General features: G+C 49.2%; 1 protein-coding gene across 3 annotated transcripts; it reads right to left on the reverse strand.

Annotated features, from left to right (window-relative positions):
- Window positions 1-1,418: 1,418 nt before the first annotated feature.
- On the reverse strand, window positions 1,419-22,375 carry specc1lb (sperm antigen with calponin homology and coiled-coil domains 1-like b). 3 transcript variants are annotated; one of them, XM_067250807.1, is made up of 16 exons: window positions 22,263-22,375; window positions 17,953-18,157; window positions 17,667-17,829; window positions 15,705-17,476; window positions 15,298-15,505; window positions 15,124-15,197; window positions 14,752-14,927; window positions 14,407-14,573; window positions 13,573-13,694; window positions 9,967-10,045; window positions 9,299-9,388; window positions 7,251-7,407; window positions 6,427-6,529; window positions 3,902-4,018; window positions 3,563-3,622; window positions 1,419-2,519 (listed from the first exon to the last, which is right to left on the reverse strand). In XM_067250807.1, exons 2-16 carry the CDS (start codon window positions 18,118-18,120, stop codon window positions 2,430-2,432), a joined length of 3,546 nt encoding a protein of 1,181 aa, XP_067106908.1. In that variant the 5' UTR covers window positions 18,121-18,157; window positions 22,263-22,375; the 3' UTR covers window positions 1,419-2,429. The 3 variants fall into 3 exon arrangements, 2 of the variants coding, with proteins under 2 accessions (XP_067106908.1, XP_067106909.1); XR_010878241.1 differs by lacking the exons at window positions 1,419-2,519; window positions 7,251-7,407 and having other exon boundaries at window positions 3,561-3,622; XM_067250808.1 differs by lacking the exons at window positions 14,407-14,573; window positions 14,752-14,927; window positions 15,124-15,197; ... (3 more) ...; window positions 17,953-18,157; window positions 22,263-22,375 and adding an exon at window positions 13,928-14,073.
- Between the last annotated feature and the right edge of the window lie 1,342 nt (window positions 22,376-23,717).

Consider the following 23,717-nt stretch of genomic DNA (forward strand, 5'->3'; position numbering starts at 1 on the left):
TAGTATAACCAACGTACACACACACACACACACACACACACACACACACACACACACACACACACACACACACACACACACACACACACACACACACACACACACACACACACACACACACACACACACACACACACACACACACACACACACACACACACACACACACACACACACACACACACACACACACACACACACACACACACACACACACACACACACTAATAAAGTGGGTATAAAACACACTTTCTTTAAATATACCTTTCTCCTCACACAATTAAGACAAATCCCCAGCAATTTGTCAAAAATAAGTTACACCAAAATATTGATCCTTACATCAAGGTTTTGACCTCCCCCCCCAAAAAAAAATTATATTCACTCAATTCACCAAAACCTTGAAGAAAATGGTCCTCTAATTCATGAATGTAGTGTTCAATATTACAGTACATAAAAATAACAAACACAAATAACATTCTTTGTGTCCATTGCTTGACAGGACTGACACATAAATAAGTCACTATGCTACCTGTGGCTCTAGACATGTGAGGAGAGGTACAAACAGGAGAGGAACCAACACCAAGCATCAGTTTCCTGTCGACAAGACTCCCCTTCAACAGCACGTCTGTTAGACGTATGACAAAGACTCACCATTACAGTACCCAGACCTTGACTAGCAGGCATAGATTAGCAAACCCAGACCAGCCGGCCTAGACTAGGTTATGCTGAATATCTGGAAATGACAGTAGACGAAAGGACATCGATAGCCCTATTTTTAAACAGACAGCTAACTATAAGACGTCTAGACGTTTTATGAAGATGGAGCCGATTGCTGCTCAATTTGGTCCTTTCTACAGCGCAGGAAGTGAAACAAACCACAAAGAGCTTCTGAACCACGCCACAAACGTTTGACTGAGGTGAGAAGAGTCAGAGCACTTTTATCAAAAACTCAGCATTGTTGTTGACGGATAGGTCAGTTGACTGACTTTACGATTGAGAGCCACTATTTGACTATGACGGGTGCAGTTTGCTAGTGAAAGGCATATGCTGACCGAAAGCTACACTGACTACCTCAGTCAGAGGAAAAACAACAACTTCAAAAGTCGTTTCTTTGTATGTGATTATATGACGTGCAGTAGCAAATGGACAACATAACATTCAGTTTCTTCGTAGTGTGCTTTCATAAACTTTGAAATTGTCAAACATATTTTAGCAGTTCAATAAGCTTTCTCCATGATTCGGAGCATATTTACTATAACTAACCCGTTTCTCTTCCCTGAGGGGAGAGGCATAACTACTGTTTTACCTATGAAAGTGGTTTCCATGGCATCAATGAAGGTTTAACACATTCCATTGCGGGAATGAACAGCCAAGATCCCCCCCCCATCCCCCCTGTTGCCACCTCCACCCCAGTTGTGCTATGAAACCAACAAGGATTTGTTAAACACTAATCCATGCCTCGTTTACTGTAATGCCCCAACGTTTAGCTTATAACATTAGCTCCCTGTCATGTTCAGTAAGACTGTGGGTGTTCGCCACACTGAAAACAATGTAGCCCTTGAGCATGGTCAATATGGCCAAGCTCTAACCTTTAGGAACTTAACCCCAACAACATTCACAGTGCTGTTGAAAACATGACACGGCCACCAGTTGAAATGACAAATGTCTCCCATTGTTGATCGTCCTATTCACAGTTTGCAGAGATTGAGAGACAGACTAATATAACACTGAATGAGTTAATGATTTGCTCAGCGTCAACATTGTGACCTCATCTTTGGAATATGTAAGAACAATAGCTCAGGCAACTGTGTTTCTATTTGCTTCAATAGTCTGAAAAATGATCTAACAAAAATCAGGCCTGGTTCAAGCCGGCTGTCTATTTCAACAAACACAGGTCTAAAAATAGCTTCCTGGTGTTTCAAGAGGTTTGCAAAACACTTTTTCTGGTAAGGCACTCCTACCAAAAATTCATTTAGCGAACACAAAAATTGTGGACGAAGGCTTTTATTTTCTTCTACTGGCAAGCTAGTTTTTAAGAGGATACCAGAGTCAGAACGCTACGGACTGTAATTCTTCAGTCCAGCATGGCCTTAATGGACTGGCTCAGCTTGCTGTGTGGGGTGTCAGTACAAGCTGGGACCAGGTCACTGCAGGTAGTCTGGGCAAGGTGGACAGCTCAAAGTCAAAGGATATCATCCCCAATAGCCTTTATCCACCAACAAATGTCTTTAAGAATTTGCCCTTGAGAGGCCACATAAAGTAATCTCAGGCCTTAGCATTTATCTCTACAGTTCAACGCCACTTCACAGCAGTCATTGCAGGTTGCATGGCATAAGCACAGATTCTTTTTCGATGTCCGGTGTGGCGGAGAGACGTGGGGTTTGCAGTCACGATGGAAGGGAGCGTGGGGGTCGAGGGTGGACCGGAGGTCAGGTCTCAAAGTATTTGTAGATTGCGGTGACGTAGGTCATCACGCTCTGCCAGTCTGGCCTCTCAGTGTGCACCATCTCTCCAATGTCCTGAGAGAAAGACGGAGGTAGACACAGAGATGGAGATGGAGAGAGATGGAGAGAGAGAGATGGAGAGAGAGAGAGAGAACACGAGAGAGAGAGAGAGAGAGAGAGAGAGAACACGAGAGAGAGATCACGGAGAAAAGAGGAATGGAGAGAAAAAGGGCATAGAGGGGTGGCAAAAATGGAAGATGAGTGGAAGAGAAGAAAGATGACGACACCAAAGCTCATTGGAGAGAGGAGAGAGGAACATCCAGAGAAGCTTCCAAGGAAGCTCTTCTAACATTGCTAGGGGTGCGTGAGGGACAACACATTCTTCGTCCAGGTACAGCATAACAAACCACCAAGTAAGAATACACAGCACTTGGCACAGGAGGAGGTCTTCCCAAACATTTTCCACTGAACTCTCCAACCCAAGGAAAGTCATGCTGTACGCAGTATATCAATGACCATATAACTGAAACAGGCATATTGTGTTAGGCTTTCGCACACGTTTGTGTGCGTGGGGTTCAAGGCAAGTGTGTGTGTAAAGGGCGTGTATGTGTGTGTTTGTTCGGGGAGGGGGGGGGGATGTCTGGATTTCTCAAGACGAAACCCAGACCTGTTGCAATACATTTACATTCAGCCCAACCTGCAGTAGGCCGCCGTGGGTGGAGCCATATCTTCTTTTAAGGTTAGGCCTCCTGGGCACTACTGGGGGCTGAGGGGGGCTGAGGGAGACCGTAGATCAGCTCTGTGTGCCTGCTCAGCTCAGGCTGTTTAAAACAACGCTTCGAAGTTGCAGCGGCCACGGCCTAAATATTGACATACTGTGCGGTATGAGAAGTTCTGAATCATTTCTCCCTGTTCTCACGGTCAATGGTTCGAGTTGGTCACGAGGACGTTCGGCAGTTTGAATCCAAACCGTGACACGCTTATCTGAGGATTGGATGGGTGAGAGGGCTCGAGTCGAATAAATCCCAAACAGGCTGGTATGACAAATCCTTGAGAGCCAAAGCGTTTGAAATAACCCCCGGGTTTTGGCTGTTTCTAATGTCTTTGGAGAAACCTACCAGTGTGGACTTGATCCCCACGCTCTCGGCCGCCTGGAAAGCCAACGTGAAGTTCCTCTTCTGGAGAGGAGGACAAACAAGGACATTCCATGCTTCAGCAGGGCCAATAAGACGAGCAGAACAATATTCTGCTCGTGCTGTTCAACGGTCAATGCAAGTACATAATGCAAACTTTCTATGCAAACGAGAGATACCACTGAAAGGGTATTTGACTGCGTCTAACTGTATGTTTTAGGATTTTTGTGATATGACTTTGATTGAGATGTGTGTGTGTGTGTGTGAACATCTGAAATTTGTTTTGTTTTTTCGAGAGGCGTGCGCGTGCATCCTCTTCCTCACCTTGTCCTGGCTGGAGAGTTCCTGGTAGGGTATGTGGGCAGGGAGGTAGGTGTGGAGGACAGCACAGAAGGCTAGCCCATCGTTCCAGCTACTGCTGAAGTTGGTGATGTCAATGTTCTAGAGAGAGGGGAGGAGAGGAGGGCAGAGAGGTGAAGAGACCAGAGAAGACCGTTTTCTTTTGTCGTTGAAGGAAAAAAAACCCTAAGGGAGCCACACCAATTCCATAGCCCTGTGCATCAGGGCTACTCTGGGTATGCTGAGAACGGAGAACTTTTAAAGGGCCGGTCCGCATACAGCCTCTGGGATCCAACCCGTGTTCTGTAATGTTCCGCGACGTGTGAAAGCCAGCACGAAAGGCACATCAGAAATGGTCGAGTGGAGTAAACGCCACTAAGGGGGTCAGCTGCAGCCCTGACGGAGTGGGACCAGTCCACTCGTCCTGAACACCCCTCCTCCGCCGGGCCTCTAGCACAGATAAACTGAGGAAGTATGGAGGGAGGAAGAGAGTCTGTACATTTAGTGGCTTGGTAATGGCGAGGTTAGGGCCCCGGTCACATCCTGCTCTTTGATGATGATTCATTTGAAAAAATAGCACGTGTTTAATGCTAAGGAGGCTATGGAAACTAAGGAGAGCCAACTCAAACTCCAGGTTCTCAGTGAACAGGTGAGCTAGTTCATCTACACCCAGACGAGGCAGCCATCTTGGGTCAAGCGGTACACCGTGTGCCACGCGGGGATCAATCAAATGTGGTGTGGAATGTGAGAGGCCCCTGGGGAGAGAACGTAGGCCCACCGAGTCTGACGCCAGTTACCACAGGGTGCCCAATCAACAGTGTCGAGCAGTCTGAGTGGGATCCTGGGGAGAAACCAACAGCATGTGAACCTGAGACAACGGCCGGTAGTTAGCGCGCAGCGGGCTACACCCAGAGGTGTGGGAGCGCTCTGTGGGACCCGAGAGAGACGACTCAGTGTGACAGCGGATAAGCTACAGGGGGTCTGGACCTGTTCACTCTGTAGCTGGTGTAAAGAGGCCATGGATTCATGGTGCTAGCAGAGCACGCAGGGTGCTGCAACCAGGACCCAGATGCGGGTGGATCCTCATACATGACAGGCTTGAACTTTTCTCATCTTTTTCCTGGCAGGGCTGGGTGTGTGTGTGTAAAAGCTGAGCGTTTTACTCCACACACCCACACACACGCATAACCATCACTGAGCTAGTTTAACTAACAACTTTCACTCAGTCTTCTGACGCTGATATGACTGACACAAAGGAGATGGAGACGGTGAGGATAAACAAGTGAAGCAAAGGAGAGACTGACTATGAACCAATCAGAAAGCCGCGTCCCATGTTTGTCTTGGGCAGAAACCAAAAACAAAAGGGGGGGTTAAACCTGAGGTCTTGTCTTATATACAAAAGGACTGCCAAGTTTGTATACACGCTAACCTGCACCCTCCCTCCTCAGAAAAGAGGGCAGCCCGGCAGAGGACCAGACTATTGGTCAAATTTGGCTCACTTCCTGCTATGGGCGGGACATAACTGGCGCCATAGTAACTACACGGACTGGCCTGGTAGGTAAACATCTTTAAAAGCCTCGAAAGAGGAGAAGGGAGGAAGAAAAGTATGGAGGAAAGGTGGGATGTATGGAGGGGAGGAGGTCAGTTCGGAAATTAACAGGACGGGAAAAGACTGTTGTTGCTTTAGCCCCAAGGGCTAGACAGCGCTTATCAAAACACTATTCACAGGTAAGAACACATTGTGTGTCCCATAAATACGTCATTGAACCTTGAGAAAGCAAACCTGACAAAACTGATTGGGGCAAATAGAGGATGCTGGTGTGTGGGTGTGTGTGAGTGCATGTGTGTATACGTGTGTGTGTGAGTGTATATGAGGCGTAATACATGTCACAGGTTAATATGCAAAGCGCACAGTTACACCTGCACATGCCTGCGCGATGATATCAAACCTCTGAACGCACGCGAGAACTTTACATAGACTTACAATGGACAGAGGCATTCACACACACGTCACGCAGGCGTCACGCTGGCCTTGTGCACACAACCAATGACATACAGACCCAAGGCAAGTTCACTTTCGGACAACGAGTCGGGAAAAACGTCTCCGCGCTTCTAGTGATGAGGATGTTCATCCCTGAGCAAAGTATTCGAAGCACGCGTAACGCATGCCTATACGCACGCCTTATCAAACGTAATATGCGCAAATACGCACGCCTAATTTTTCGACCAAACTGTGAGGTGTCGTATTCGCTCCGCGCTTTCTAAACCTCGCCAGAGTAGCCCACGCGTAAATCACCCGGATCAGGTACGCGGTGAACGCCCTGTGTGCGGCTACGCTGACACTGATTACACCCCAGACTGTATACGTGTGTGTGTGTGTGTGTGTGTGTGTATGACAACTCTGTTGACAAATGAGCAGCCTGCTGTGGGCCAGAGCCAGGTGCCACAGACGCTGTAACGTGACGGAGCCAGACAGTGCCCCTCTACCCGCGGGGCCTGGCAGGCTGTACCTGGTATCCTTCAGTCTTCTTCTGGCACCACTTGAGGAGAGCGTTCCTCTTGGATCCCCCGTACTCCCTGGCCAGCGCTGAGAGGGGGTCCTTCCTCTCCTCCCTGGGAGAGAGAGAGGACGAGAGAGAGAGAGAGAGAGAGAGAGAGAGACAGAGAGAGAGAGAGAGAGAGAGAGAGAGAGAGAGAGAGAGAGAGAGAGAGAGAGAGAGAGAGAGAGAGAGAGAGAGAGAGAGAGAAAAAAGAAAGAAAGAAAAAGAGAGACGGAAGGAAAAAAGGGAGATCTTAAGTTCAGTATTTACATGGCTGTTAGCTTTTTACAGTGTTGGTGATCTGCAAAAACACTACGCATCTCCAAAAGTGAAACAAAATGTCCTGTTGAGCCCTTCTTAGGAACGGTAACATTACTCTCCGAAAACAACTCTCCTACCCCTGCTCATTGTCAGCCTCCGCTGAGTGATTAGCTCGACGGGCTAAAGGACAAAGGAGGAGGCCCTTCTGCGAGATTAAATCATTCAGAAACACTGTGACAGAAAGCGAGGGGGGACAACAACCAAAAGAAAAAGGGAAAAAGGAGGACGGGTCTTTTCAGCCGCCCGGACGTTCAAGCTAATCAAGCGTCGGTTGATTGCTTATCAGGTTTCAGCTCGACGGGCTTCCAGTCAGGCCTCACTGTGATGGCCAGTGGTTCCCGTCATCCTCCTGTTCCTGCTGTTAGAGCGGGCCATTAATCTGTCAGCGAGGCTCATCTGCTTCCATGTTTATCTATGAGGTGGGGGGGCTGAAAGGGACGAGCCTCCCCACACACACACACGGTGCGCCCTACCGCAAGCGGCCCCTCGCCGACGGGGTGACGGAGGCAGTCGGGGAGGAGGAGGAGGGGGAGGAGGCAGCCACGGCCAGGGTGATGAGGGAGACGGAGGGTGGAGCGGGGTCCGGCGCGGACAGGTCCCTCTTCAGCTCCTCGCTGCTCCTGCGGGAGACTGGGGGGAGGAGCGGGCAGGAGTGAACACACAGGAGCCAACACCAGATTTAGGCCGAATCCCGATACTCTGTCTTACCCCTAGCCCTTACCCCTAGCCCTTACCCCTAGCCCTTACCCCTAGCCCTTACCCCTAGCCCTTACCCCTAGCCCTTACCCCTAGCCCTTACCCCTAGCCCTTACCCCTAGCCCTTACCCCTAGCCCCTAGCCCTTATCCCTAGCCCTTATCCCTAGCCCTTATCCCTAGCCCTTACCCCTAGCCCTTACCCCTAGCCCTTACCCCTAGCCCTTACCCCTAGCCCTTACCCCTAGCCCTTACCCCTAGCCCTTACCCCTAGCCCTTACCCCTAGCCCTTACCCCTAACCCCTAGCCCTTATCCCTAGCCCTTACCCCTAGCCCTTATCCCTAGCCCTTATCCCTAGCCCTTACCCCTAGCCCTTACCCCTAGCCCTTACCCCTAGCCCTTACCCCTAGCCCTTACCCCTAGCCCTTATCCCTAGCCCTTACCCCTAGCCCTTACCCCTAGCCCTTACCCCTAGCCCTTATCCCTAGCCCTTACCCCTAGCCCTTACCCCTAGCCCTTACCCCTAGCCCTTACCCCTAGCCCTTACCCCTAGCCCTTACCCCTAGCCCTTATCCCTAGCCCTTATCCCTAGCCCTTAGTTTTGCGCGTTCAGGTGAGATTAAGTGGTGACCCAATACTCTTTTTGATCGAAGGGTAGGGCTAAGACGAAGGGGTAAACACCCCTTAAAACCAAGTGTTTTCGGGAGCTTACTTGAAACCGAGGGGTATGTGAATACTGCGCAACCTGCAACAATGGCGGCCAGATCAGTCCCATACATGTAATATTTTCGGCAAAAAAGATTGACAGTCTTGTTTTGTGCTCTTTACCATTTGTATTTAGCTTTGAATGAAAATATTTGCTAAACAAATTTTATTAAAATCAATACCTCCCAATACCTCCAAATTTTTTGTTTGACACACACTCCTTTTCCACCAAGTTATTTTGACTGCTGGTTTGGAGCCAGTGCCTAACCTCAAACCGGTTCTCTACATTTCAAAATCCAAACTTTGTTTTGTTTCACTGTGCACTGTACCACGTATGTGATTGAAAGGTCAATAAAAGCCACCTGACTTGACAGAGATTCCTTCCTTTATTAGCTATATCTGAATTCTTCCACTACAGTTTAATAGATGTGTTTAACTGCGGTGTGATCGATTACCAGCGTAATGGATGTTAGGTGGGCAGCTACATGCCACGGCTGACGTATCTTACTTTCGATGTTAAGAAGAATCCAAATAGGCTGTTACGTTATCATTGTTATTCTCAATTGTCATTTGGAATGTAAGGCTACGTCCGCCACTGTTAATGTTATGTTTGGCGCTAGCGTTACTGGGAACGATGAGACATAACACAGTGATGTTTGACCTGGCTCTGTGGTGGCTCTCTAGCCGGCGGAAAAAGCAAACCGGCTCTTAGAAGGCTCGTTAGTTGAACCAGCTCTGAACCGGCGCTAACTCTGAACCGGCGCTAACTCTGAACCGGCGCTAACTCTGAACCGGCGCTAACTCTGAACCGGCGCTAACTCTGAACCGGCGCTAACTCTGAACCGGCACTAACTCTGAACCGGCACTAACTCTGAACCAGCACCCGGTTCACGCTGGTGGAAAAGGGGAAACAGAGGTCCACACTATACATAGGCTGTTTCAGTTTAGGTGACCACACTGCAGGTACTGAGAATGTACCAGAACTTTGCTGGGGTTATCACCACGTTTAACCAACACTTTCTAGACCACTGTTGCTGGTCACACTACTATGTCGAAGAAACTGGCCTAATGCAGGCTATACACACACACAGGCAGGTATGCAAACACACACACACACACACCTGAGAGGGACTTAGAGGAGTCCATGTTGGGCACCCGCTGGAGAGCGGAGGGTGTGTGAGACCCAGGTGAGGCTCGGAGCAGGTGATCTGCTGTGGAGAGAATACACAAACACACACACACACACACACACACAGAATGTTACTCCCGCACTGTAGATATTTTTTATTATTATCTCAAAACCTAAAATCAACCAAAGGGAACTCACGTTTCTCACAGTAATTCCTACGCATGGACACAGCCAGAGTTAACAAGACTGTATGTTAATAACTAACTCAATAATACCACCTGCATTCAAATACCAGCTAATACCAAACGACTTTTCAGTGGTGACAAATCCCAGGTATTTGTAGGCCTCACTCCCAGCATGGGGCTTTTGTGCTTAGCAGAGTGGAAAACAGTGTGTCGGAAATGGGTGCAGCTGTACATGAGTATATGAACCCAGGGATAAATACACACCAACACTCTCAACTAGCTCATGTTATATGGTAGCATGGCTCTCCCTCTGAGACCTGGGACCGGTAATGGCACATTACAACGGGACTGGGATGTTGCTATGGGACTGGGATATTAGGTTCTTAAATATGCAACATGTTCTCCTAACCTGCAGTGACTGCTCTGCAGTGGTGTGAGAGAGGATGTGTGTGTGCGTGCGTGTGTGTTTACCAACCTGCCATACTGAGGTCTGTGTAGCTGGACCTCTTGTCCACCATAGAAGACAGGGGCTTGGTGGTCGACACCGTGTGCCTCTACAACACAACAACAAACACAAGACTCAGAGAACATGGAGAGAATTGGAAGGATTTACATTTGTCTCTCCTATGATGTGACCCAGACACGAAAAGCACAAAAATGACCACACGAGACATTCGCAGGATATGGTCAAATCTGGGAGAATGACAATAACCCAATAAGGCTATACCTTTTTAAATCTATCATTTAAAAAGTAAGACACACATGTAATCTTCCGACATGCTCCGTAGTTCGTTCTTTAGCATATACAAACAACAACGCTGCTGCTGTCCCCCCTGACTCGGTGTCCCCCTCTGGCCTCTCTGATTCCAAGGGGGAATCAATCATTGATCCTGCTTGAACTGGAACCATCTCAGAGCAAATACATCAATCCAAACATTCCGACAGACCCAAGGGGAATCAAGTGAACCCTTCTCTTCAAACTGCTGGATATACAGTTAGGTCCATAAGTATTTGGACATTGACACAATTTTCATCATTTTGGCTCTGTATACCACCACAATGGATTTGAAATGAAACAATCAAGATGTGCTTTAAGTGCAGACTTTCAGCTTCAGGGTATTTACATCCAAATCAGGTGAACGGTGTAGGAATTACAATACATTTTATATGTGGCCCCCCCCTTTTTAAGGGACCAAAAGTAATTGGACAATTGGCTGCTCCATGGCCAGGTGTATGTTATTCCCTCATAAAGGGAGTTCGTTTTTTCATTGACAAGGAGCAGATAAAAGGTCTAGAGTTCATTTCAAGTATGGTATTTGTGTTTGGAATCTGTTGCTGTCAACTCTCAATATGAAGTCCAAAGAGCTGTCACCATCAGTGAAGCAAGCCATCGTTAGGCTGAAAAATCAAAACAAACCCATCAGAGAGATAGCAAAAACATTAGGTGTGGCCAAATCAACTGTTTGGTACATTCTTAAAAAGAAAGAACGCACTGGTGAGCTCAGCAACACCAAAAGACCCGGAAGACCACGGAAAACAACTGTGGTGGATGACAGAAGAATTCTTTCCCTGGTGAAGAAAAACCCCTTCACAACAGTTGGCCAAATCAAGAACACTCTCCAGGAGGTAGGCGTATCTGTGTCAAAGTCAACAATTAAGAGAAGACTTCACCAGAGTAAATACAGAGGGTTCACCACAAGATGTAAACCATTGGTGAGTCTCAAAAACAGGAAGACCAGATTAGAGTTTGCCAAAAAACATCTAAAAGAGCCTGTACAGTTCTGGAACAACATCCTATGGACAGATGAGACCAAGATCAACTTGTACCAGAATGATGGGAAGAGAAGAGTATGGAGAAGGGAAGGAACTGCTCATGATCCAAAGCATACCACCTCATCAGTGAAGCATGGTGGAGGTAGTGTTATGGCGTGGGCATGTATGGCTGCCAATGGAACTGGTTCCCTTGTATTTATCGATGATGTGACTGCTGACAAAAGCAGTAGGATGAATTCTGAAGTGTTTCGGGCAATATTATCTGCTCAGATTCAGCCAAATGCTTCAGAACTCATAGGACGGCGCTTCACAGTGCAGATGGACAATGACCCGAAGCATACTGCGAAAGCAACCAAAGAGTTTTTTTAAGGCAAAGAAGTGGAATGTTCTGCAATGGCCAAGTCAATCACCTGACCTAAATCCAATTGAACATGCATTTCACTTGCTAAAGACAAAACTGAAGGGAAAATGCCCCAAGAACAAGCAGGAACTGAAGACAGTTGCAGTAGAGGCCTGGCAGAGCATCACCAGGGACGAAACCCAGCGTCTGGTGATGTCTATGGGTTCCAGACTTCAGGCTGTCATTGACTGCAAAGGATTTGCAACCAAGTATTAAAAGTGACAATTAGATTTATGATTATGTTAGTTTGTCCAATTATTTTTGGTCCCTTAAAAAGGGGGGGGCCACATTTAAAATGTGTTGTAATTCCTACACTGTTCACCTGATTTGGATGTAAATACCCTGAAATTAAAGCTGAAAGTCTGCACTTAAAGCACATCTTGTTTCATTTCAAATCCATTGTGGTGGTATACAGAGCCAAAATGCTGAAAATTGTGTCAATGTCCAAATACTTATGGACCTAACTGTACAATGGCTCTTCAATCCGACATGAGTCGGCCAGCGCGACGGAGCGCGGGAATCAATCATTGATCCTGCTTGAACTGGAACCATCTCAGAGCAAATACATCAATCCAAACATTCCGACAGACCCAAGGGGAATCAAGTGAACCCTTCTCTTCAAACTGCTGGATATACAATGGCTCTTCAATCCGACATGAGTCGGCCAGCGCGACGGAGCGCATGACAGCGGGACACAGGAAGATGGAGAGAAAAAGGAGAAATGCATCGAGGAGAAAGACAGAGAGCGCAAACTTCTCGCTCGCAGTGATATTGACCGTCACTAAAACGGAGGAATAACCGTCCATCTCCCGCCAAAGAGTGGGCCAGCCTTGTTAGATTAAAGTGATCCTTCACATTGATTTAAACCGTGAAAGCGAACTCAAGGAAGGATCCTTAGGTCTATGGAGAGGGATCCGTCGAGTCTTGTCCAACGGGCCTTGTGGTGGGGCGCTGTGCAAACTCTGCTCATTATAGAAGTTTCTATCAACAACCTCAGCCACATTTCCCCTGCAGGAACTTTACCATGGAACTAGGAAGTTTCCCCATGAACTCACTGTTTCCATCGCAGTAAACATTGTCTACGTTTAGTTATGGGGAGCAAAAAGCAGGAACAAATAAGTTCCTCCTTCGGAGCTAGTACTGTCCAAAAAACAGGAACATTTGTTGCGGGGCTTGCAGCAATGAAGATTTGTGATTGGTCGAGTGAGCAGCAATTGGAACCGGTCACCAACAGTGACAAAGTGTATTCTAAAATCGCTGGCGTGTATTTCATACACGAAAGGTAGTTCTGGGGAGTGCAAGTTCCAGAGACTTGCGGCGGAAACGCGGCTTATGTTTGTGTCCATGGAACATTTGATCGAGGCCGGTGTGTAAAACGTGTGTGTAAATCTGTCTGAGCAATCAGCAAGTGACTGAACACGTCTAGAATTTACAGCATCCTTCCTCCTCCGTCTTTCCGATCCAAGTTGACACACGCACACGCACGCAAACATCCTGTTTTGTCCCACCCTGGTGGCCTCGTGTCACTCATGCACAATCTGTGTCGGCAAGGGAAGGACTTCCTGACGATCCGCTGACCTGCGAGAGGAGGGAGGCAGGGAACGGCCCGGGGATTTCCCCAAGTCATGTTGAGCGCAGGTCTGCTATTCTCCTATCGAGCGGACCCCCCCCCCCCCCCCCACGCCTTACAGGGGAACCACCGGAGAGTAGTATAGCAGTGATATCTGTTTAACTCAGTGCTTTGAGACTTGAAGATTTGCTCCCCCTTCCTTTCCACGTCTCCTGTGAGTGTATGTCGCGTACACGTGGGAGTGTGTCTCGGTGTGTGTTCACGTGCTAATGTGTGACAAATGAATGTGTCCACGTGTGTGTGTGTGTGTGTGTGTGTGTGTGAACTTCTGCTCCAACCTGGATGGGGGTTACTGCTGCAGCAGGGGGGGTCTTCAAGGGACTGGGGCTGAGGGGGGTCCGCGTCATCGCCGTGGCGACGGCCGGCGGCACAGTGGCAGTAGGGGTGGTGGGCACTGGACCTGCAGATGAAGAGGAGGAGGGGGGGCGTTAGAAGAGAAAGGTGGCCCATAGAAAATAACTTGTGAGGCTGGTGATGCCAGAGAGCCGAGAACAGGGCAGGGGCACACCTGTGGAAAGCGTGTTGTGGAATAAGTCTGGGATTTTGTACGCGCTAATGCGCTATTAGCTATTTCCTTTTTATCTGGTCACGTGTTCTATGCTAGTAATCATTTTGTATTATTGTTTGACTTACTGCATCGTCTCCGTCTCGGCCTGCCTATGATAATGAACATCGATTGGCCGTGTGTCTTATTTGGGGGGGGCTGTTCACTGAATTTCATGCCTCAGAGAGACTTAGCTGGTACCGCTGTGTCTCAGAACTGGTTGTTCTTATGTCAAGGCGTTTGGTTAACTTCCTTTCAAATCTGCTGGTTATATAATACTTCATCCAGAACCTAAACCGATGGTCGCACCTTTCCAGGGAAGACGGACAGAACTTTCTTCCACAAAGTCAAACTAGGGGCAGAGATTTAGGTGTTGATTAATCCATCGTAAGGGGTGATCTACAGTAGTAAGTTATCAACCATATGGTACGTTACTGCCATCTACTGGCCTATCTGCCACCTACAGCCCCGTGCCTTTGAGCACCTTTATCAGGGCGAGCACGCAGGAGACCAGGGCCGAGGACCAGGGCCGAGGACCAGGGCTGAGGACCAGGGCTGAGGGGTGTACCTGTGGTGGAGGCGTTGTCGAAGCTCTTGATGAGGGTCTTGACGGTGGGCGAGGGCTCGGAGGTGGTGGACGAGCGGCGGCTCAGCCCCATGCCCTGCCTGAGGACGGCCAGGTCTCTCTCCACGGCGTTCATATAGTTATACACCCGGCCCCTCTCCTCATCCTGCCTGGGGAGGGGAGGGGGGGGGGGGGGGGGGGTTACTACGCTGGGAGAGGTGCACACACGTGTAGATATGCACTCGCTCGCTCACTTCACACACACACACACTCGCTCAGTCATCCACACACACACACTCGCTTCATACATCCGCACACTGGCTCGGTCGGGTCCTGAGATGTACATACTTGCGGTTCTTGAGGTCCTCCAGCTCCTTGCTCATCTTCTCGTTCTTGTCCTGCGTGTCCAGCAGGCGGCGCCGCAGGTCTCCCATCTCCTCCTGGGCTTCCGACTTGATGTCGTTGGCGATGACCACGGCGGTCTGCAGGTCGGCCTGGAATTGGCGCCACTCGATAGACTCCTCCTGCACGGAGGAACGCACACACAATCGCCCGTCACACACACACACACGCACGCACAAGCCAATGTAAAGGAACACGCACAGCGAAACATGATTACACTACAGTCAACAGACAAACACAGTGGAGAACATATGACGGGTGTCAGAATAAGAGTCTCTTAGACTTTGGCGTTTTGCTGAACCCCGCGCTGGAACTCACCCGTAGCTTCCGATGGAGGATCTTTATTTCTCGCTCCATGTCGTGTTTCTGATCCTGAAGCTTCTTTACCGAGTCTGGGGAGGTAGAGACACACGGCAGGTGGTGAGTGAGGAATAGGAGGGTGGAAACAGCAGCAGAGCAGGTTCCCCCCCCCGCGCGGCCACCGCCACTCACTCTCCAGGTCGGTGATGATGAGGTTGTCGTGGAGCTTGACGGCTCGGTGCTGCTCCACCTCGTCCTCCAGCTCGAAGATGGTCTCCTTCATGTCGGCCACCTCCGTGTCTCGCTCCTCCAGCTGGGAGCGCTGCTGGGCCAGGGTGCGCTTCTGCTCGGCCAGCTGCTTCTGCACCCCGTCACGGAACGCCCGGAAGTCCTCCTCCAGCTGAGCGGGAACCACACACACGCACGCGCACTTTATTTTGAACTAAATCGAGACCCATAGAGTTAGACACAGGTGAATGGGAAACACTCACAACCTAGACGTGGCGAAAAGCCACAAAGCTGCACAGAGACAAACCGCCACGGAGCTAAACTGCATTTCGTTCACGGTTACGTTCGTCTGCTTGCGTTCCGCCCCTTACCTTGCTGATGCCGTCCTGCAGCCTGGCCGCCTCGTTCCTGGTGTGACTCAGCTCCTCCTGGAGGTGGGCCGCCTCCAACTCGGCCCTCTCCTTGTCCCTCCGCTCGCTCTCCAGCAGGTGGCGCACGTCCGTCGTCTCCCCGGCGTCGTGCAGGGCGTACAGCTCGGCCACCCGCTGCCTCTCCTGCTCCAGCTGGAGGCGGCAGCGGGCCAGCTCCGCCTGCTCGCCGCCCGCCGCCTCCCTCAGGGCGTCCAGCTCGGCCGCCGCCGCCCCGCGCTCCCGCCGCTCCATGTCGGCCGCCCGATCGGCCGCGTGGACGCGCTCCTTCAGCGCCGAGATCAGCCCCTGGGCGTCGGCGTTGTCCTGCTCCGCCATCTTGAGCGCCCCGCTCAGGTGCTGCTGCACCCCCAGCAGCTGCTCGCGCTCGAAGCGGGCGCCCTCGTTCAGCTCGGCGCAGCGGCGCTCCAGCTCCAGGTAGCGGCCGCTCTTCGCCACCTCCTTGTCGGCGGCCGCGGCGTAGGGGACCCGGTGCTCGTCCAGCAGGCCCCGGAAGTAGTCCATGTGCCGGCCGTAGAGCTCCAGGCGGTCCCCCTGCTGGCAGAGCGAGTCCACCAGGATGGCCTTCTCCTCCCCCAGGCGCTCGTTCTCCGCGCTCAGCTCCTGGGTGATCTGCTGCAGGTCGGCCAGCTCCTGCAGGGTGGCCTGGAGCTCCTCCGACGTGCTGTGCTGGTTCTCCTCCATCTGGTGGATCCTCTCGGTCAGGCACGCCACCGACACCTCGCTGGTGTTGCCGCTGCTGCCCCTCCGCGAGCGCTCCTCGCCGTGGCCCGGCGGGCCGCAGCAGCCCTCCGACTCGGAGGAGGAGCCGCAGGCCGAGGCGGAGCCCGACGGGGCGTCCAGGGCGTCGTCGCTGGACGTGACGGGCTGGTAGGCCTCGCTGCACTCGCTGTCGGCCGCCTCCGGGGAGACGGCGCCGCCTCGGGCGTCGGTCAGGAGGTCCTCCGTGGAGCCGCGGGCGGATCCCGGGGCGGAGGTGTGAGGGGAGGTCCCATCCCGGAGGGAGGCGGAGTGGCGGCTTGCTCCTGCGCCGTAGTCGCCCTCGCCGCCCCTGCCGAACGAGACGGGCTCTGGGCTGAAGGAGGGGAGGCGCAGGGCTTTGTGGGGGCTCTCCAGCCTCTGCTCCAGGGAGAAGCCCAGGGCGTTGAGCCGGTCCTTCAGCATGCGGTTCTCGTTCTTCAGCAGGTTCAGCTCGCCCCGGATGCCCGCGTTCTGCTCCTGCAGGAGGAGCAGGGTGGATTCCACGCCGGCCGACATGAAACGGGGGGCTTCTCGCTCCTCCTTGGCCTGGGGGGGGTCGGCGCTTGCCTCCGTCTCCTCCCCCTCGCCCTCCTCCCTGGCTCTGCTCCCCCGGTCATTCTCCCCCTCCTCTTCGTCGTCCTCCTCCTCCTCCTCCGGGAGTCCTAGTTGGACCCGGATGCCCCGCAACTCACTGCGCAGGTGGAGGATCTCGACATCCTTACTCTTGGCCAGACCCATTAGGTCCTTGACCCGGGTTTCCAGGACCGCCTTGTTGCTGATCTGCCCGTCCGATCTGGACTTGCTCATCCGGGACTCGGATTCGGCCATGGTCCTGGAGCGGGTCCTCTTGGGCGGGCCGGCAGCATCGGAGGAGCCGGAGGGTTTCCTGCCGGCGCCGCAGGTTCTGGAACGTTCCCTGACGCTCTCCCGGGTTGAACAGGGCTCTTTTGCCACGGAGGACATCCCGCGCTTGGCTGAGGAACAGGCAGGACAAGCTTAGAAACCAGAGCTGAGAGTCTGTGCAAACTCAGGCCTCGTAAAAAAGGCTACAGTGTGTAAGTAGATTTATGATGCTTATTAGTAGATTTAGTATGCATGTTAATTAAATAGGTTCATCAAAATAGATTTTCTCCCATTACTCCATAATGGTTTGAGGGTCCATACCTGAGCTGGTCTTGATTTTGGCTTCCGAGTTGCTGACACCAGGGTTGGAGGAGGTTGAAGAGTGGGCGGAGCTTGTCTTCTTGGATTTGGCTACAGCTCCACTTCCTGCCGTGGCCCCGGTTCCTGTCGTGGTGGCTGATGGGAGATCATCACTGCTCTTTGCCTTTGGACAGAGACAGGAAAAATGGCGGCCTTTAACTATGCGGGCCTAGGCCTTTGTTTTGAAACTCTTTATTGTCATTTATTTATTCATTCGTTTATTTACAGTGTTAGCGTTTGTATTTACCTTAGAGAGGGGGGCAGAGGTGGAGGTCTTGGTGGTGGTCTTGCCAGCTGTGCCCATGGTAGTGTTGATGGAGGCTCCTTCAGGCTTCGCTCTGTCTGCTGTCTGGGTCTTAGTGGTGCTTGGGATGGCCTTGGACACGCCGGGCACTGGCCTGCCCGCCTTCCTCATACTGGGCTCCAGCTCTCTCCGACATTTACTACGCAACCTGCGAGTCAGAAGAGTCAGAGAGTAAGAGAGTCAAAAGAGTCCAAACCAAGTTGAGGACAGTGAAAATAAAGACAGACTTTTCTGCACTGACAAAGAGTCAGTGCAGTCAAATGAGTCTTTAACCGAGTCAGAGTCAAAATGAAGAGGAATGCTAAATTGTCTAGTAGAGCCCAAAACGAATCAGAGAGTCTAAATAAAGAGGAATAAAATCCGTCGGATAAAATCAAAAGGCTAAACAGAAAGGTCAGAGAAGAATGAACCCAAAGTAAAAAAAAGTATCAAAACAAATATTTCTATATTAGAGTTAGAGGCTAGTCAAAAGAAAGAGAACAGTCAAAAACAGGCAACTGCTAATGGTAGAACCACCCCAAAATCCACAATCAGCCTGTAGTGTACCAATAAGAAGAGTGCAGTCATTTTACACTGCCATATGACATGACACTTCAAAAAACAACTCAGTAGAATTTTTGTAATTAAATTACCAAATGGTACTACATTCTTGTATGGTCGGTAGGAACTTGTTTTAAAGATCTCAATCAACTGTCAACACTGAAGGGAACATTCTTAAACGTTTGAAGAATGTATTCACACATCTTTGGTATGTGGTGGAGTCTAACAAGCACTCAACAAAGCTTTAAAAGAGCCTAGGCCTGGGTTTCAGTTGTTAGAGAAATAGCCTTTATAGTAGAGAAGCAAACTACCTGATGCCTGAGGCAGTTGTTTTCTTGGGAGAACACATGCTGTTTTACAGTCGATGAGCTGGTCGTTGTAAGAGACTTAGCAACTTTCCTGCTATGTCGTTGCTGTGAGCTATTTATGTAAATGCTTGCGCTACCTATCTCGGAGAGACACCGGACAAACGGCGGTTGTCGGATGAAGGTTTGAAAGCACACAAGGCGTGTGATTGGTAGGTCTTAGACCGTCTGAAGTGGCTCCCAGCTTTACTACCATAGACAGCAGTGGTGGTCTTGGATGCCTCTGTGTGCGTGTGTGCGTGCGTGTGTGTGTGTGTGTAGAGGCAGGCCAAGATAACGGTACCCAGACAGAAGGTATTTACTGTTGTCATAACATTTCACTGTGACCGGAGGGAATGCAGCTGTGTAGCTTGAGCCGTTACATGGCTGGCCGGCATGAGACAGGGCTGCAGGAGTGCCAGCTCGACGAAAAAGGATGTCGTCATTTCGCCATGACAACCCCAAGCCTAAAATGGATTTCATGTAGCTTCCTAAACCCACAGTAAGTAGCCCAGAAGGCAATCTGATTACCTGTCACAGTCTAGAGGACTCTACTCTTGCTACAGTGTCTATCATAGACCCCTTGCAAAAGGAGAAACCTGCTCCAGGCTCTCACTGAAATGAAAACACGATAGCTTGAAACGAATGGAAGAAAAAAAGCAGGTAGCCTGTCTAAGACTGGCTCTATCAACAGACCATCTAGTCTCCACCCTGCCCCCCCCCCCCCCCCCCCTTCTTTTTTGAACTTGATCTGTTTGAAATGCACGCCCAAACAAAGACAGCCCCACCGCCTGGGATATATGACCTCCGTGGACACAGCCCCAGCCCCAACCCAGCCTCAGCCCTAGCCTCAGCCCCAACCCAGCCTCAGCCTCAGCCCCAGCCCAGCCTCAGCTCCCCTACCCCCACCCACCTGAGCTGAACTGATAGTAGCCAGACTACGGGGGGGGGGGGGGTCCCTCAATGAGGCTGGGGATGAGAATTGCTCCAGAACACCAGGCGGCCTCCAACGTTCAGATACGCCCTTGGGGAAGGAGGGAGATCTGCAGAGCATTCGAAGTGCACTCGATAGAAAAGCGAGTAGCAGGGCATCTTGTCAAGAAGTAAACATGTGAAAGAGCACACGTGCCATGTATGAGATGTGAAATCAGGGGACCAGGGTACACATGTTTTCCCTGTTAAAGGATGGAACAGCACAAGACTAGGTACCATAACATGTCTGGAATTTTCGACGTCATGTGGGATACGGGGGATAACAACAGCTTCAGCAGGGGCTTGGAATACAATACAAGATTTTTCCAGAAAATCCCTGACAACACCACCAACACACAACCTCACACAACCAAGCTAGACCCTTGGCACTAACTAAGCCCCCCTCCCCTCACACACATTGATATATTTGTTTCCCAGATGAGCTTTAGGAGGATCACACACACACAGATGAACGCAGCGCATTTTCAGAAGGGAAAAAAAGAACGACTGTGTTTTGTTTGTCGTTTCACGTCCCTGTGTTTAAAAGCTTAAGCCCTTGGAGAAACAGACCCTAGTAAAACCTGCAACACAAACTGACTCAACTCTTCAGAGTGGAAAGGGGGGAGGGCTGTCTTGAAAGCCAAGACAAGACACTTAAACCTAATTCCGCATATTTGCCTTAATCGCAACACTTCCACAAACCAAAACCAATCTCTGAGGTCAAGTTTACTGCAAGACATCCACATGTTCAGCATATAGCAAATGGGAAAATAAACATGAGTTAAGGTAGGCCTAGTGTATTTCTAAGTGCGAAGGGTTTCTTACCACTAATACATTTGTGTACTTCTCTAACTCCTTCTCTTGGGATTGACTACTGGTGGCTTTCAATCCCCACCGAGTGTAACTGACTGTCATCCGATTGGCCTAATTCAAACTCCAATCAGATCCCATGGCCTAGTGGTATCGTAAACTACAGGTCCAATAAGTTGGTACCAATTCAGGAGGGAACAGCTTTTCTTTTTTAACTTTCACCAAGGGGTAGAGTTAGGGTTAGCAATAAGTTGTTGACGGCAGAGACAAATATCTAGGAGACAAGAAATGTGATAACTCAGGAAGAGAAAACCTAATTTTACAGTGGACTTCTATAGACAATAATTAGCTACTTCAACTGAAACCCTACAGTGCCACAGAATGTATGCATGGCATGGACAGACAGCTTTTCCAACCATCACTGTGAGGCAGTTCACACAACACCAGTATTTACAACACCAGATGGTTTCTGAAAGGTATGCTATTATATCATCAGTAGAACAGCCTTCATGGCAGCCGGACAGGAATGCATATAGATAGATAGAAAGATGACAGACGTATCTGGTCACATATAGGCTAACTGAAAGTTGCCTTGGTCTATTGGTAGTTTACAGCTAATTGTAACAACAGTCTCTCTTTTTCTCTTCCTGAATCCCCCTTCTCCATACACAGGGACAGGGAGGAATGTTTGCAATATTTACAGTAGCAAGGGACATGAAACCAGGAATGTGCTTTGGCAAGTAAAAAAAACAATTGTATGTTTTAGCTAGAGAGGAAAAGTAGAAGACAAAAACATTCGTTTCTCATTGCTTTCTTTGTCAGGGGTTGAAACTGCATTATGGCGAGAGGTCGGGAATTGACAGTAGAGAATGTGCAATTACCGAGAAGCTGCGTATTACTAGACAAATGATTTATAGTTTACTGCATAGTGTCAACCTTCATCACTGTCATGATTCATAGTTTCACACCTTCGGGTCGATGACACTGTGGTATCTAGCTAATATACACCCCAGCTGGATAATAATAGCTTCCCAAGATGGATAGTTGGCTAGGAACATAGCCTGTACGCGATAAAGCAAGTTGGCAATTTTGCTAAGCTAACGTGTCACTGAACTATAGCTAGTAGAACATGCATGTTGTACTAGCTATAGTAGCCTACATGTAGGCTACTCTACCATTACAAGCAGAGCCGACGCCCAACTAGAATACTACTGATCAAGTCAGACAAGCTTTCCAGTCCAATTTGATGACGACTGTCATCATTAGCTTGTAGCTATTATCAAGGAATAGTTCGTTTCTATTTCGATAACGTTTTCTAGCTAAATGTTGGCTAGCCTACTAGCTAGCTGATATAATTCCCTAACATAATGCACTTTTAACATCTAGCCAGTAAACTAGGTTTGTTAGACTATTTGTCGGTGAATTTAGTGCTACCTTACTGTAGTTTCAAGGCTCGTACATGATTGTATTCCTAGCTAGATACTGTCATTCAGAGAACATGGCCAGCTAGCTAGTAAAAATTAGCTTACTGGATGTCTAGCTCACTCATTGAACCGTACATTCAACAACGACAAAAAGCAGTTTTACCTGGTATGGATTCGTTCAAGTAAGCTACATAGATGCTGAGATTGGTTTCAACTTCCAAAAATGAAAAATTTCGCTCCCAGCATCCCGTTCTCTGTGTTCCTGCCTCTTTCTTCTCTTTGACAGAATAGGAGACCGGGGGGGAAATGACTTGGAATTGCAAAAGTCCAAAGTCAGGCTTGTAGAGCCCTCCCTGCCAAACCCTTAGACTTCCTTTACTTCATACAGGATTTCTCCATTAGGCCTACTCCATATATTGCACAATAGAGTGACACTTGTGTAAAGAAAGACACAATTCATTTCCATGTCATAGGGATATTAAATGGGAAAACGATGTCATTTTCCCATTTAATATCGTAGCTTATATTTAATAATGCCTATTGTAATCTCACATAATTATTTCCCCACCCCTAAAAACTTAAATAATTCACCCGATACAGAATAAATCAACCAATTTATTTGAAGCAGCCTAAATTAGCAAAAAAAAACACCCATCTGAATCAAGTAGTAGCTGGCACCTCCTGTCATACCAGTAGTTTAGAAGGTTAGAATTACTCTATTTGTCTAATGATATGCTAAACCGTGTGTGTTAATAATGACGAGCCACCCTGGACCTTAAACAAGCAGAAGGGCAGTAGATTACAATCGCCCGTTTCATATAGGCCTAGTGATCCACCACACTCATAAATAGTCACCCCCCCAAAAAATCACCTATTTGAATCAAATAGTAGGGCATCCCCTGTCCTACCAGTTGCTCAGAAGGTTCGAATTGTCACATTTATTGTGTATTCATTTCAATGATAGTAGGTCATATATTAAAAACCAACCATTTATATCGTGATATACTAACCTAGCCTGATTTTGTCATACTCATAATTCTAGTTCTAGTCCTCTAATCCTCTAATCGAGTCTGATACCGCTCCGTTGGGCTGTGAGTATGGGGCGTGTTTCAACCGAACCCGGAAAAAAAATGCCTCTTCGCTCAATTGGATAGACCTACAACCAATCAGAGCAACGTAGTATGTTATTTGTTGACAACAAATTCAACCCAAGCGCTCTTTGGTGACGTGATTGATTACGTTACTGTTGATCATCTGTCCATCATCGTATAAAGCCCGCCCTGACAATTTTATTGGTCCGAACAGCTCTTGTTCAGACATAGTTTTTCCCCAACCTAGGGACCCCAGACCCAACTTCCCGAACAAAATCTTTTGTGGGCGGTGCTAAATTCCTGTTTATAAATCCCACGATGCATTCAGATCTGTATCTTTTCAACAGACAACTCCAGGTAGGCCCCATTGAATTTCCTGGTGAACCTCTAGGATCAATAAATTATGTGGTGAACTTGAGCTATGAGTTATGCATTGCAGTAGGCTACTGTGTATGAATTCTCCTTATCTCGCACGCTACCTCACCAATTTAACAATCCTAAAAACCAACCGCTACTTGAATCAACTA

Source organism: Osmerus mordax, chromosome 14 (genome assembly GCF_038355195.1).
Source record: "Osmerus mordax isolate fOsmMor3 chromosome 14, fOsmMor3.pri, whole genome shotgun sequence".
NCBI classification, from domain to species: Eukaryota; Metazoa; Chordata; class Actinopteri; order Osmeriformes; family Osmeridae; genus Osmerus; species Osmerus mordax.

Bases quoted from the DNA above. Each gene is read 5' to 3' on its own strand.
- specc1lb (XM_067250807.1), bottom strand. From the start codon at position 18,120: ATGAGGAAGGCGGGCAGGCCAGTGCCCGGCGTGTCCAAGGCCATCCCA. The intron at 15,506-15,704 runs GTAAGGGGCGGA...GTTCCCGCTCAG, and splicing joins TGCAGGACGGCATCAGCAAG to CTGGAGGAGGACTTCCGGGC. The intron at 10,046-13,572 runs GTTGGAGCAGAA...GTTGTGTTGTAG, and splicing joins CAGCAGTAACCCCCATCCAG to AGGCACACGGTGTCGACCAC.